Source organism: Melozone crissalis, unplaced genomic scaffold (assembly GCF_028551555.1).
Source record: "Melozone crissalis strain CALT ecotype California unplaced genomic scaffold, PUWL_Pcris_2 ptg000007l_1, whole genome shotgun sequence".
Taxonomy (NCBI): domain Eukaryota; kingdom Metazoa; phylum Chordata; class Aves; order Passeriformes; family Passerellidae; genus Melozone; species Melozone crissalis.
In genome coordinates this window covers 10,972,423-10,986,314 of record NW_026535785.1, presented here as the reverse complement: position 1 = coordinate 10,986,314, position 13,892 = coordinate 10,972,423, and the positions used below count along the sequence as shown (strand labels likewise).

Genomic DNA, 13,892 nt, shown 5'->3' with positions numbered 1-13,892 from the left:
ACAGGCTGTTGCAAGGCACAGCACTAATGCCACCAGCACAGGCAGAGGGAGTCAAAGGAAAAACAGCCCAGCTCCAAGGGGTGCTTGGCACTACAGGTTTTGATAGGACACTCCTGGGAGGCAAGAAAAGGCATCACACCAGGCTGTGACATTAGGAAGAGTCTATCCCAAGTCCGCTTGAGCTTTGGAGCTGCTCCTGGCATCCCATGAGCATCACAAACACCCATGCAGACAAGAGCCAAGTGCTCCCACTCTTCAGTAAGAGTCCACAGCACAGACTAACAGGGACAAAAGCTAGAGCACAGTTTCTTTTTATTTTGTCACTATTAACACACATCAGTCAACTATCCTAAGAAATCCCCTAGACACCTAGGGAACCTAAAACCCTCTAAGATTTTATTAGCTCAAGACACAACCATTAAAACCTTTGATTTTAGTGTTTCTGTACTAAAAAGTCAACCAAGCCTGACATTCTGCTTTCACCCTGCCAGACTAATGTGCGCTTTAGTGACAGTATCCATTTACAAATCAATAATACATCATACATCATCCCCAGCTTTACTTCTGGAAAGTGCTAAATGGAGTCAATGAACCGTCTATTTACAATTTCAAATCCTAACATATTTACAATAGAAACCAAAAGTATTTAAAACCATTAAATATAGTGTTTAACTCTGCTATATTAGTTTACATAACACAGCTTAACTCTGGCATCGTATTTCTCATACTAATATTTCCGCCAGTGATTTAAGATTCTTCTTAAAAAATTGCTATTCCTGGAGGGAAAAAATAAAAGCTTAAAAACCAACCCAAAACCTCCAGGCATTTCAGAGCCCTGAGGAATTACCCACCCTAGACAGTCTTCAGGTAGAAGTACTGTAGTGTTCAAGAGAGACTTCCAAACTCCAGGCAAGCCTTTAAAACCTAATGCATATGTAAAACATGAAGAGTCAGTAATCCATTGAACAGGTTTACTGCAGTCACTGCTACCAGTCGGGTTTTACTAATCCGTAGTCAAGAAGGAAACTGCTCTTTGCTGTTTCTCCCTCCGTTACATTCCCTCCACCCCCAGAAAGTGTTGTGTGCACCAGTGTCCAGGACAGCTAAGTGGGCATTGTCTTCTCTTCTTTGCTGAAGGGCTGCACTGAGCCAGGCTTCACCCAGGACAGGCCAGAGACGTGCATGCTTTTGCAGTGCTGATCTTCCGGCTTCTTCTGGGGAAAACAAAGCTGAAGTTACAATTCTAACACACCCAAACCCCCTCAGCTCCCCCTCCATCTATTTTACCCTTAGCAAATACAAGCACCATTGCCTCTCTTCAAAGAGGAATAGTAAGATGGCCACTGGTTTAATTTCTAGGAACATGTGTAGCATCTGCAGAACTACCCTGACAATAGAGGAGTTTTAGGACTTGGGTACAGCTGCCCTCTCCCACCATAAAGACTCCAGGATACTCCTTTTGCTTGGAGGCCCCAGCACTGCACTGCTCCTCAGCACGTTTCTTGGCTCTACAGAAAGAAATGCCAATCCAAACCTGCCCCAGCACCGCTCCTGGAGTTCTGCCTGCAATGCTGGGTGTGCTGGGGAGGAACCCTGCACCCCACAGGTGGATGGGAACCCAAATTAATGTGCCAAAGTAGCAATTAACGCCTTTGCTAAACATGGGAGTTTCCTAATGCTTTCCAAGGATGGTCCTGTCCTTCCCTTCCCTGAGCATTTGTCACAGTTAAATACTTGACAGTAACTACTACCCAGTGCAACAAACATTTGGAACTCACTACTGCAATTTAGAAGACAAAAAAACCAAAGGTTGAAATGGAAGAAAAAAGATACAACTTGGAGCATCTGTAGATTCAAAGCAAAGATCAGTAAATGAGACATCTCCTCTAGCTGGCCAAAGCAGCAGAAGAGCTTGCAGGATTATTTTAATAGCAGGAAGTGTACAACAACTACAACACACCAGGAATGGTGTACTGAGCTGTAGAAAGTGAAAAGTGTGTGAGCAGCCTTGGTTATAACATGGAAAGTCTTTTACTTGACAAAGTAAATGAATGCAGCAGGAAGAGAGAACCTGCACTTCTGCCCCTCCCCATGCTTTGTGCCAAAGGTGACAGCGTGTGACAGACCTGCCATAACACGTTGGACAACAGCAAACAAGAGGGATGAGTTCAGCCTGAGCCTGGCAGTGGCAGCTGCCTCTCCCATGCTGCTCACAGGAGCCACACCTTGGAAAAGCCAAGTGCTCAGCAGGGAACTGGGACATCACTGCCCCTCCTGAGTGGCCTAGCTGTTACCCAAGGAATAGAATTAAGGAATAATAAACAAGCATCCAGGGCTGTAGGAAGATTTGGGAATTTGTTTTTACAAGGAACACTCTCAGCTACACTGACACTTTGGGACACACCTACAGCACAGAAGCTGGGCCATTCCTATCAACAAACAACTGGAGCAACACAGTACTATGCATGCAAGAGTTACTGAAGATGTTTGTTTTCACCTAAAAAGAAATCAACAGGCATCACCAAAGAAAACAGGACAAAAGCAAGGTCACTGTTAGCTATCAGTCTCTGAGACAATATCAGACTCCTTCCATTTCAAGCATTCTGACCTATTTTTTGTCTTTGATTTAAGTATAAGAAGGAGGTGAAGAATGAAGGAGAAAGGGATGAGAAAAAGAAGTATCAAAAGTATTTCTCAAGTTTTCTGTGAACATCAAGAAGTCAATCTTGACAAAATATTTTCCTGTGTGTTCTGAGGCTCTAATGTGACTCTGGCAGCTGTGAGTACTGCCACACTGAGCTCAGGCAGTGTGCTGTATTAAGATCAATTTAAAAAGCTCATTCATGCCAGAAGACATGCAAGAACATGAGGGTAAAGCATGAAGTGTGGAAGACAAGTTCAAATGGACAAAAAATAATTTCTCATTACCCAAACCCCCAGCAAACCATTACACAGCTCTAGGCCAAGTCAGTAACCAAAACATTCCGAGTGCATTTCCTTGCCAGTCCAGCTATGACAGCAGCCACTGTTTCAGAATCCCTTTGTACTACAAGTGGATTGACTTGTCAGGCCACTCAGTACAGACTCTGAATTGCTGTGTGCCTTGTCAAGTGCAAAGCAGTAATTAAGAAAACAAAACACATGAACAGTCTGAATCTCTTGCATCCCATCACCCATCAGGTGAAAGCTCTATGAGCCAACACATTCCTGCTCTGTCAGAAAGAGCACTCTGGGATGGAAGGAACTCCCAGCACCTTTTGATGAACTGATGTTGCCTCATCAGACATCTGCAGCATTGGAGATGTGAGCAAGAGACTGTGCTTGTGCTGCTTCAGAAACTTTGCAAGGAGAAGAAAGTGCTGAAGCTTTGATTCAGTAATAAAAGATCTCAACAGAAGAAAACAAAGCAGCTGGGGATTGTCAGGCAATGAAATGAGTAATGGTAACAGTCATGACAAGTGCAGGACAAGCTAACAGGCTGCCAGTGAATCTCTTCAACCCTTCCACCCATAAACAATCAAGAAAAAAATCTGTTCTGTGCCAAGAGTTGTACTAACAAAGCTTTCTGGCTAAGTGACTAATTACTCAACACACTGAAGTTAGAGCAGTGACATAACTGCTTCGTTAGGAGGCCACAGCAGCTCCAGCATTCCTGCTGAGCCAAAAGAGGGATGGGAAAAGGTCTCTCCAGTACACAGAGACAGAGAATCTTTCTTCCTCTATCAGGCAATAAACCCTTCCTAGAGTGAGAATGTGAACTTTGCACGTACCTTCTGTGTCAACATCTTCTCTCTAGCTTCATCATGTATAGCTGGATTCCATGGAGAAAAACTACAGAAAAAGTACAGTTTACTCTTACTTGGCATTTTTTGCAAACTACAGCAAAGAGAGCAGAAAGCAGTGATTTTCCTTTGTTTAGTTCATTGAATTTTAAGTAAATTATAAGTGGTGTTAAAACATATAGTTAAGAACTAAATTCATACTGTCATGGATCTTTTCAACAATAAATGTTTCGGTTTTCATTTCTGACAACTGGAAATTCAGCACATGTGACATGAAAAACCACTCATATTCACCATGGAGCTGACTACTCCATCCCCCATGCATCCAAGCTTTAGAAGGATTTTACAACTCTGACCAAAGCTACAGTTGTGCAAACTGAGCTCAGGAAAGCCAGAAAGCAATGTTAATTCATGGGCATTTCTGCCTGAGGGAGATGGGTGTTTAAGGGCTTTTTGTTTGTTCTGAGGTTGGTTTGGTTATTGTTTGGAGATTTCTTTTTCTATAACACAAGCAGGTCACTTAGCCTGACAGAGAAAGGCTGCCATCAGCAACTACACCAAAACTTGCTCTCAAAACATTGGGACAGGGTGAATTTGTTCAGAGTACTCACATGATTGCATAAGGGTCCTCTATTTTGGGCTGATCAAATAAATGACTACTGCATAGTTTGACACTGTCTACCACTTTACTTTTGAACAGCTGAACATCCTTTTCATACCTGCAAGACAGAAGTAAGTAATGTTAAGTAACTGCAAGGAGCCATAACTTTGCTCTAGAAGCACAGACTTGGCAAACCCCAACTTGAGTTCCTAACACAACCAAGCCTGGAGGCAGAGACCACGAGTGGACAGAATTTTACAAATCTCGTTTCTGCAAAAAAACAAATGTTTTTTTATGCCAAAACCTCTTAAGAGGCCATGCCCATACACATGGAAGATACTCACAGCACTGCAGCCTCAGGGTTCAGAGGACTGGTTGTGTCAATCTTGTAGAAGACTCTGCGAGCATACATCAACACTTGCCATATGTGGTTATGATTTCTCCTAAAAAGAACAAAGCATGATGAAGAATGGAACAAACTTCCCAAATTATCCATCAAATTGTCAGCACTAACCTCCATTTTGCAAATGCTCTTTTCACATCCAGTTCACCAGATAAAGGGTCCACTAGTGGGTGGAAGACAGGCAGGTCAAAAACCAAGCGCTGTGTTAGAAAAAAAAAATTCATTATGACAACTTCAATCCTAATGCCAACACCATTGGGTGAAGGTCAGTCAAGTGTTGCTTCCAAATACTTAATTGTTACTGTATTAAAACAAAGCAACTGCAAGTGATTGCTCCCAGCTGTGAAACTGTAACCCAACACACCTGTGTAACATGCAGGGTCTTGTCCTCTCTCACATGCTATCACCAAATCAGGAAACTAATCCAGTTAACTGCACAGGCACTAGTGCCAACACAGGTAATATCAGATAAGAACAGATTAAAGGAGTTTTTCTGGTTTAGCTATTTGTGACTGAAAGCTTTTTACATACCTGAGCTACAATCAATACTTTTTTTTTATCCTACATACTTAACCTGAGCAGTGACACCTTGGTGTCTTCAGCTCTGTACAGCTCATGAACATGCTCGCATGTTTTTCCAAAAGAAAACTGAGTTTCAAAAGAAAGGTTTCCTACTAGTTCTGTTATTTTAAGGATGAGAGCTTTACATAAAACTTGACACCAAGCATGCAGCTATCCAACACAGCAGTTGTGTGCACCTGCCCTCAAATCTCCCTCTTAAAGAAGTGTGGCCAAGAGGGTAAGCTACTCTGAAGAGTCTGACTGCCACAAATTACTTCTTTTATTTTTATTTTAAAATTGGTCTAATAACTTGGAACTCTTTCACTAAAGAGAAAGCAGAGATGGAATATAACACCGATCTCCTACTACTACCTATCTCCTTCTCCCTTTGCTTCACCATGTTCTCAAATTTTTGTCTCTTCTACATTACAATGAAACCAGGAACTAATCAAGAAATCCTGCAGTATTATAGCAAGCACAGCAGAGGTGTCTGGATTTTACATTGCATTATATCACTACTCAGAATTCTGATACCTCTAAGGGCTTTAGTTTCAAGTTCCTGCTGAGGAAGTAGCAAATCAAGAGTGGAGGGAAAGAACTGGTTGATTTCTTAACACCCTAAAGCATCTGACCTCAGGAAGTTCACTCCACACCAGTCTCAGTAATCAGAGTAATGCAATTCCTCCACAGTGGTTTGCAAATGTGTACAAGACATGGCAAATGAGCCCAGTCAAGTGAACAAAATGAGTTCAAGGAAAAGGGAAACTAATTGGTGCATCAGCTTTAACAAAAAGCTACACTTACACCACCAGGAAAGAAGGAAAAGCCAAGACACAGCCACCTACCGGGCAGTCTCCATCTGGGTAATTATCAGGGATATAGACAGTGAACTTGAACACACCATCCTGGTACAGCCCATGCCTTATGAATATCACACCAAACCACACTGCAAGGGAGAAAGTTTGCTTAAGTGAAGGAATTAACAAGTGTACAGAGATAAAAGAATTTAAAGTGAAGTTTAAACTTACTCAAAGCCGATCGGTACGAGGGCTGCACGTAGACACCGGGCAACTTCTGCTTCACCACCAAGGTGCTGCAATCAGAGAGAGCTCTCAGAGCCACAGACACAGCAAACCCAGCACGCACCACCCACAGCCCAACAGGGCTTCCTTCCACAAACTCACTCCCCGTTCCCAAGGCTGCTCACAGAAGGAGGTGGCAAATATAGTGAAATCACACTCTTTCCCTCCTGCCTTCCACACCACTCCACCTGAGGACTTACTAGCAGAGAACACTACTCCTTCCTGAGAAAACTAAGTAGAGAAGCACAAAACCTCTTCCCTTAGTAGATACATTTAGCATGTCAGTATAGAAATTAGAAATTAACAATTTTCTACAGAATCCCAGTCTCAAAGTAAGGTAGAAAAAATAAATTCAATTAAGTAATTTTGAACACAGATTCACAGTCAATTGTAGTTGCTGCTGAAATGTGATCAAACTCCAACCTCAATTTTAAACAAGTATTTTTTTCAGTTTTAGATGACACTATGCTGCAGATCAAGCTAAGATTACACTGACAATGGCCAGAACAAACCAAAAACCAAATTAACTTCACAGATTTTCCAGTTACTTGGTGTAGAGTTCATTAAACTCTACATGCTTGCACAAATAAACAGCAATCTTAAAGCAAAACATTAACACTGTTCTCTGCTTACCATCTCCCTAGCATTTGTTATTAGTTCCCCAATAATGAATTTGCATTATAGTACCAATATATTTACTCAGAAGAAAAATATCTTTCTTGAATTAAAAGGCAATGTCAATTCCTTGAAAAAGAAATAAATGTTTTGAGAGTTCTCACTTTCAATTTAACAGTTAAATACAAGAACTGAGACTCAGTGTTGCATAAGGACTCCAGGGATTTCATTCCAAAAGGCACCACATACTTGGGAATCCAGTATGTCTATTACAGAGGAAGTCCCTTCAGCTCTGTAGCACTAACCATTATATAACTAGAAAGTTCTCAAGACAGATTGTTATGCTCCCACAGCAGCCTACAAATCACTAGATGGGTGAAATGCAGCTCCACCCTCACAAGTTTTACATTAAATATCACAGAAATGAATACAGACTTCCCAACATCCACTTGATCAAATGGATCAGGCAGTGTTCAAGTGTTTCATGTGACAACTGAAGGAAGGTCCCACATCCTAACTCCACTGAGAGCACCATATATTCATGAGCATCTTCCCACCTGACATCTGCTTGCTTCTATTTTAATACTTTTTCAAATACTTGGTATTTCTGACCAAAAAGCTATTAGGATAACTAAACTCACAATGTGCTTACTTCAAGATTAAGAAATGTAATAATTCAGAGAATGACATCTAAAAGCACCCCTTAAAATCTCATCTTTCTTCTCCCTTTCTGTCTCAAGAGATCAAGGCTGCTGCTCCAGAAAAAGAACTCTGCAGACAATGTTTTCCTGCCTTCAAAGACTATGACAGACATCATGCAAGAACTAGGCCCCTGCAGGGCTTTTTCCCCACTGAAGCATAAGCCCAGTGACCTAAAAAAGATGAAAAAAGTGAAAACCTACAATTCTGCAAGTAGTGAGTACTCCAAATAAAAAGGCCCATAGGAAGCATGTGTTCCATTGGTGGACTGGGAGGAGGTGGCAGGTGAAGCAGGCTTGGTTATTGGCACAGCATTCTTTGGGATGGAAGGCAACTGTTTCTTTGCAGATCCTCGCAGGGGACTGGTTCGAAGCTCTGCACTCAGCGTTTTCTCTTCAGTGTCAGATCTCTATCAAACCAAAGGAGAGCCATGAGATCACAGACCATATTTCAGACACATTTAACATATGAACACACTTTAAACCAAATTATGGTAATTCAAGTTAGGCCAATGAAACATATCTTGGGTTTTGGAGGTCTATTGCTTGAAGAAGGGCATGGAGGGGTGTCCCTTTGAATTTTATTTTTATATAGACTTTTGTTCAACTGAACACAACCTACAAGTACAAAAGTATTCAATGCTGGATAGGAAATCTGCAGATTAGGTCAAATGCTTAAGGAGGCTTACATTTATTTAGAACCTGAAACCAGACAGTATATAACATCAGCTTACAAGCCAATCTATTTCTAGCACACAGTGCATCATGATAAATCATTTCTACTGACAAGCATCCTCACACTGCAGACTTCAAAGACTCTTTAGTGTAGTAAAACTGAGATGAAAACAAGGTTTTATGTATTTCACTTCCTGCCTGTGCTTAAGACATTCCACTTGGAAATGATCCTATAGCTCACTCCTACAGTGAAAGAATCACCCCTTGGCAGTTGCACCAAGTTTAAGTAGTTTTACTACAGGAACCTTTTTATGCCTTTGCTGTCTTTTCTTGGAAGAAAAGAACAAACCACTGCCAACAAGCACTGTACTACTCACAGACCCCAAAATTATTCTACAGATTGCCAGGACGAATGCGCAGGCTACAGACTTGTGCTTAGGCTACACGTGGTGACTAAAGGCAGGATTTAAGCTGTGGTGTTTTGAAGGGCCCAAGACCTGGACTCATGATCTCATGATCAATGTTACATAATTTGCCCTAGTACTGAGCACCTGGGAAGTGATTAACCCTAGAACTCCCATGCTGTTATTACTGCTACAACCTCAAGCAGCAACAGCACTATAGAGGCATAGTTTTGTCAAAGCTCATTGCACATGCTATGGCTAAGCTCTACATAAGACACTAAAATGTCTTAAGAAAAAAGCGTTTCCACCACTTGATCTAATTTATTTCACACTTCCTACTTAAAGATGCTTCAGATAAAAAAGTCAACAAATTCTGGAGTAGACTATGCACAGGCACACTCCAGCTAACACAGCTCAGAGCTAGTTTACACTTTTACTGAAGGTGATCACAACCCTGGGGATAAATGCACAATAAAACACCATGTGCAGATCACCTGATGTTTTTTCCCAGCACTGCCAGCACCCCTCCCAAGCATGACAATGCTCCCTGGCATCCACTCATTGCACACCTTGCGCACAGAACCTGTAGACATGCTCCAGAAAGGGTTCATAACGCGAATGCCAAACAAGGGGCTGCAACTTCCCGCTGCCTTCGGGGTGTCCTCAGGCCCTTTGGACTTGTACCCTAAAAGGACACAGAACAAACAGGCATTTAACAGATAAACAGCACTCTATATATCAGATCTAATTCTGCAGTCATTACTGTTCTGTAACTTCAGGAGAAAACTTCATGTAAGACCAACAAGAGTTACAAATGCCAAAGCTCTATTACGTGCTCCAGAAGAACAACGTGTCTATTTTTGCACCTGAATCTCCGCCTCCTTTCTGCTAGAAAAGGACTCTACATTCTGCATTCCATATTCATCTTGCCAATGAGAAGAAAAAAAAAAAGGGTCATCTCTTGGCTCAGCACAGTTTAGGAAGACTCTCTACACCGGCAAATATTAAAGTTATCACCTCCCCATTTCAGTCCAGCACCAGACAGAACCATGACCCTGCTAACAACTGTCCCTTACAGATATTCTTGACTTTGCACATTTCTGAAGTGTCCCAGTTAGAGAAATTCTCTGTCATTCCCAGTGACAGAGATGATCCTTTCATTGAGTTTGCCTCATGTATGTGTCATTTTGTTTTCATCTGCATTGGAACACCACCAGGAACAGACAAAGCCACAGAACACAGAAGTTTCTCTGTGGCTTATTTAATGGTTTCATTATTAGCACTAAGGCTTAGTGCTCTTTAGATCAGCAGCCCAATAACAAGGACTTCAGCAGTATTTGGAGTTTCAGTGTCATCTACTGTCTATGTACTTGCTTTCCTCTCTTTCTGTCTTTTTAAGTCTTGCTATTCCTGGTTCAAGAACTGTGCCTATTGCCTCCACTCTTTTTTTCCTCTCCAGTTCTACTTTCCTTCCTTCTCTCACCCTCCCATTTTTGGCTCCATCATCTGAGGTTTTGAGGCACTTTACTCAGTTTCTTTAATAGAAAGTTGCCCAGCATGGATCAAGAAAGCTAAAGTGATGTGAGAGAGACAGAGCCAGAGGCACAGGTTTTTATTGTGGTCAACACTACATTTTTACTGCAGTAAGGAAGGCAGCATGTGTTCATCATTGGTCTGATTAGTTTATAGAGAAAATTGAAACATTATGACCAAAATCTTCCTAAAATTAAAATAAATACCAATCTTATTCAAAGAAAAAAAAAAAAATCACTCACAAACAAAACAAACCATACCCAGACAATTTATCCAAAGAAAGTCTAGGAATTTTAAATGTTTTAAAGAAACATCAATATCAAATGGTAGCCTTCTAGGCTATGCAGCAGCTAACCATTAAAAAAACACAAGCACCTTTCAGAAAAGTGATGAAAAATAATTAATTTCCCCACCCAAAATCATCTCAAACATTCCAACATACAACAGGTTCAGCAGCCAGAGTTCCACATCATTCTGAGCCGCTGAAGAGAGAAAGTCCAAGCACAGCTGCTGCCCTGTGAGAGTAGGGAGAAGATGTTTTCACTTTTCCCCATCCCTGGCCTGGAAAGCAGAGCCATGCCACAGGGCTGTGCCACAGCCTTTTCCATGCAGGCAGCCAGACGCAGTGAGGCAGGAAGACACGGGGCCAGGAAGGCAGGAGACGTTTCCTGGGGAAACTCCGGAGGGCGGAGGAACTGACGCACAAAGAGCACCTGAGCTCCAGCTCCGACAAGGGGGAGAAGTGCTGCAAGTGAGGTGCAGGCTGGAACACAATCAGCTGGGATCTGCAGCGATTGCGGGATTGGGGTGGGATCAGACTGTTTGTTTTGGGCTGGAGGTTTTTTACAACTAGGCAATACAAGCTGCATTATCCTGGAACTAAAAATAGGAGAAAAGGAGTCAGCAGGACAAAGAACAACACAGGCAGGTAAAAACCAGCCCAAGCTACTCCCAGGGAGACAGGGAACTTCTCCACTGATGTTGGATGCAGCTCAGCCACCAGATCCACCCTTCAGAAAGCAGCTATGTATCTCAGTACACTTCCAGCCTTGCCTACTTACATGCTATTAAGAGCTAATAAAATATTATTTGAGCTTTAGTTAAGCTAAAGGATAACTTCCAGGTTGCCTTTTATCCAGTTGCTTGCCAGTTATAAGTCATACACAGTATCATCCTAAATTTATTGTTAAAGTGCCTCCAGTCTCATACACCTGCTAAAATCCTGTTTACAGTGGAGCACTCAGAACCTCAGAGTACAAGCCTCCCAGAAGAGGGGCGTTTAGGAAGCCTTCCAGGGTGTTTTAGAAGTTTATTTCTAATCACACTGACTCCTATGCAGAGTGAAAGTGGAACACCTTAGCTCTAAAGGAAACTTATCCACAACTGCTTCTGCTCTCTAGTACCTTCACCTTGTAGTTTACCACCCATCACTGATCACAGAAATGATTAAAATCAGTATTAAAAACAATAACCAAGTAACAGCAAATTTAAATTTGACTGCCTATCCTTCTTCACACTACGTCTGCAGCAGACAAACAAGAGCAAAGTTCTGATATTATTAAGTGGAATTTCTAGGCAGTTTAGGCATTCACACCTACCCAGGGCTCAGTGCCTGCCCCAAGGCACCCACCATTATGGCATCTTCCAGTGCTGTAACTACTAAAACCAAAACAACCCAATACTCTCACTTCATTTTATGAAAACAGAATAAAAACAATCAAAACCATCCCCCTCTCTCTCCTTTCACATTGTCAACATTCACAGAACCTCATCCAGAAGAGCTCAATAGTGTGTCAGTGCATTCTACTGATTTCTCCTGCTTTAGGAATAGCAAGCAACAGCAACCCTCCTGAGCTGTCCTCCTCCCACAGCTGCCTTCTTCTCTAGTGCTTTCCTTTCAGTAAAGCACCAACTAGACAAAGACAACACTTCTGAACAAACTTCAAATATTGCTTCTTGCAAAGGCCTTTTAAGTTACCACAGCACCACACTGGGACCGAAAGCCACCTGCTGCCAGGCATAACTTCATGTGCATCCTTTCCAGGTATGCAATGCACACCAGCAGTCAGAGCAAGTGTAATGTCATCTGATGCTTCATCAGCACTCTAAAAGACTTCAAAAAACTGAAGTTATCATTAGCAAAATCATAACATTTAAGTTCTTTGCTTTGGCACCTTTTCCTTCTCTACATTAGATATTGTCATTTTTAAAAAGTCCCATTTTACCCACTGTTGTAGTATGTGTCATATTTTTCTCCTCTCACCAACAGGAGTTATTTGATCAACCACAACACTAAAGCAATGTGAAAAAAAAACTTTATCTGCCTGGAACAGAGCACTCTTCTAAAGATTTTCTGGAAACGTCAACAAATCAAAGAGAGCCACTCCCACATCTGAGAGCAAAAGCTCCTTCAGCAGAGCCCCAGAGAACAGTGCATACTGCACACACAGTGTTACACGCTTGTCCAGCAACCGTTGCTGTCAGTTCACCCTGGATCTCATTTCTCCCCAGCACAGCCTCTCGTGACCGCCTCTGGACCCCACGCCTCGTTCACCCACACCTTAACGTGCCGGACAACACGGGACCGCTGCTGGCGGCGAGCAGGAGCACTGACCAGTCAAGCCTGTTCGCCAACTCCTCTTCCACAGGTGGGTTACACGCTCCATACCAGCACCTGCTGCTACGAGCTCAGGCCACCAGGAAACTGCAATCTACGTCAGCGACACCTGCTCTCAGACAGCAGCCTAAGGGACACACACGGGTGCTGGCCGGCCGAGTCCGCGGCACAGGGCGCTCCAGCGGGAGCTGTCAGCCGGGGTCACGGCAGGTTAAGCGCAGTCTGTGAAGGCGGAGCGGGCCCCGGGGTGTTTCCCGCCGAGGCCGCGGCCGTGCGGCAGCGCCAAGCCGCTGGCAGGGCGGGGAGGGTCGGGCAGAGCGCTGGCAGCGCCGGGCCGAGCCCCGCTGGCAGCCGCCGGGCCCGCGGCGCCGCTCGCCCCCCTCACGGGGCAGCCCCAACGGGCCGCGCCCGCCCGGCCCCTCCCGGCGGCAGGTGACGGCCCCGCGGGCGCGGACACCCCGCAGCCCTCAGCGACACAACAGCCCCGCTGCCCTCCCGTGCCGTGCCGCGGGGACCGGACCCCCGCGCCCCCGCCGCCGTTCCGCCCGGGAGGCTCCGCCCGGACAGCGCCGGCGCTGTGGCCCCTCGCGCTCACTCACCGAGGCTCCGCCGCTCCCCGCGCGGCCCAGGCCCGCCGCCACCGCCGCCGCTCCCGCTACCCCCGGCACAGCCCCATTTACCGCCCGCCCCTCGGGCCGCACATCCGGGCCGCCCCCCGCGGCCAATGGGCTCCTGCTGCCGCCAGTACCGCCCCGCGGGGCGGGCGGCGCGGCCGCAGCCGCCACTCAGAGCGCGGGACGGGCCCTGACGCGCCGGGCCCGCCCCGGCTCCGTCACCGCGCGGGACGGGAGGTGCGGGCCTCACCCCGCGCACGGCGATTGGCCCGAGAACCTGTCCGTCTGTGGCTGGCGGACCAATGGA

General features: G+C 44.5%; 1 protein-coding gene across 2 annotated transcripts; it reads right to left on the bottom strand.

Annotated features, from left to right (window-relative positions):
- Positions 1 to 295: 295 nt before the first annotated feature.
- On the bottom strand, positions 296 to 13,631 carry AKTIP (AKT interacting protein). Of its 2 annotated transcripts, none has more exons than XM_054296268.1 (10): positions 13,571 to 13,631; positions 9,391 to 9,506; positions 7,947 to 8,152; positions 6,376 to 6,440; positions 6,193 to 6,293; positions 4,898 to 4,986; positions 4,728 to 4,826; positions 4,394 to 4,501; positions 3,771 to 3,831; positions 296 to 1,214 (listed from the first exon to the last, which is right to left on the bottom strand). In XM_054296268.1, exons 2-10 carry the CDS (start codon positions 9,430 to 9,432, stop codon positions 1,104 to 1,106), a joined length of 882 nt encoding a protein of 293 aa, XP_054152243.1. In that variant the 5' UTR covers positions 9,433 to 9,506; positions 13,571 to 13,631; the 3' UTR covers positions 296 to 1,103. The 2 variants fall into 2 exon arrangements, with proteins under 2 accessions (XP_054152243.1, XP_054152244.1); XM_054296269.1 differs by having other exon boundaries at positions 296 to 1,211.
- Positions 13,632 to 13,892: the final 261 nt, after the last annotated feature.

Coding starts and splice junctions, on each gene's coding strand:
- AKTIP (XM_054296268.1), bottom strand. CDS start 9,432: ATGAACCCTTTCTGGAGCATGTCTACAGGTTCTGTGCGCAAG. Junction 8,153..9,390: donor CTACAGGTTCTGTGCGCAAG/GTGTGCAATGAG, acceptor TTGGTTTGATAG/AGATCTGACACTGAAGAGAA. Junction 4,987..6,192: donor ACCCAGATGGAGACTGCCCG/GTAGGTGGCTGT, acceptor TTTCTAACACAG/CGCTTGGTTTTTGACCTGCC.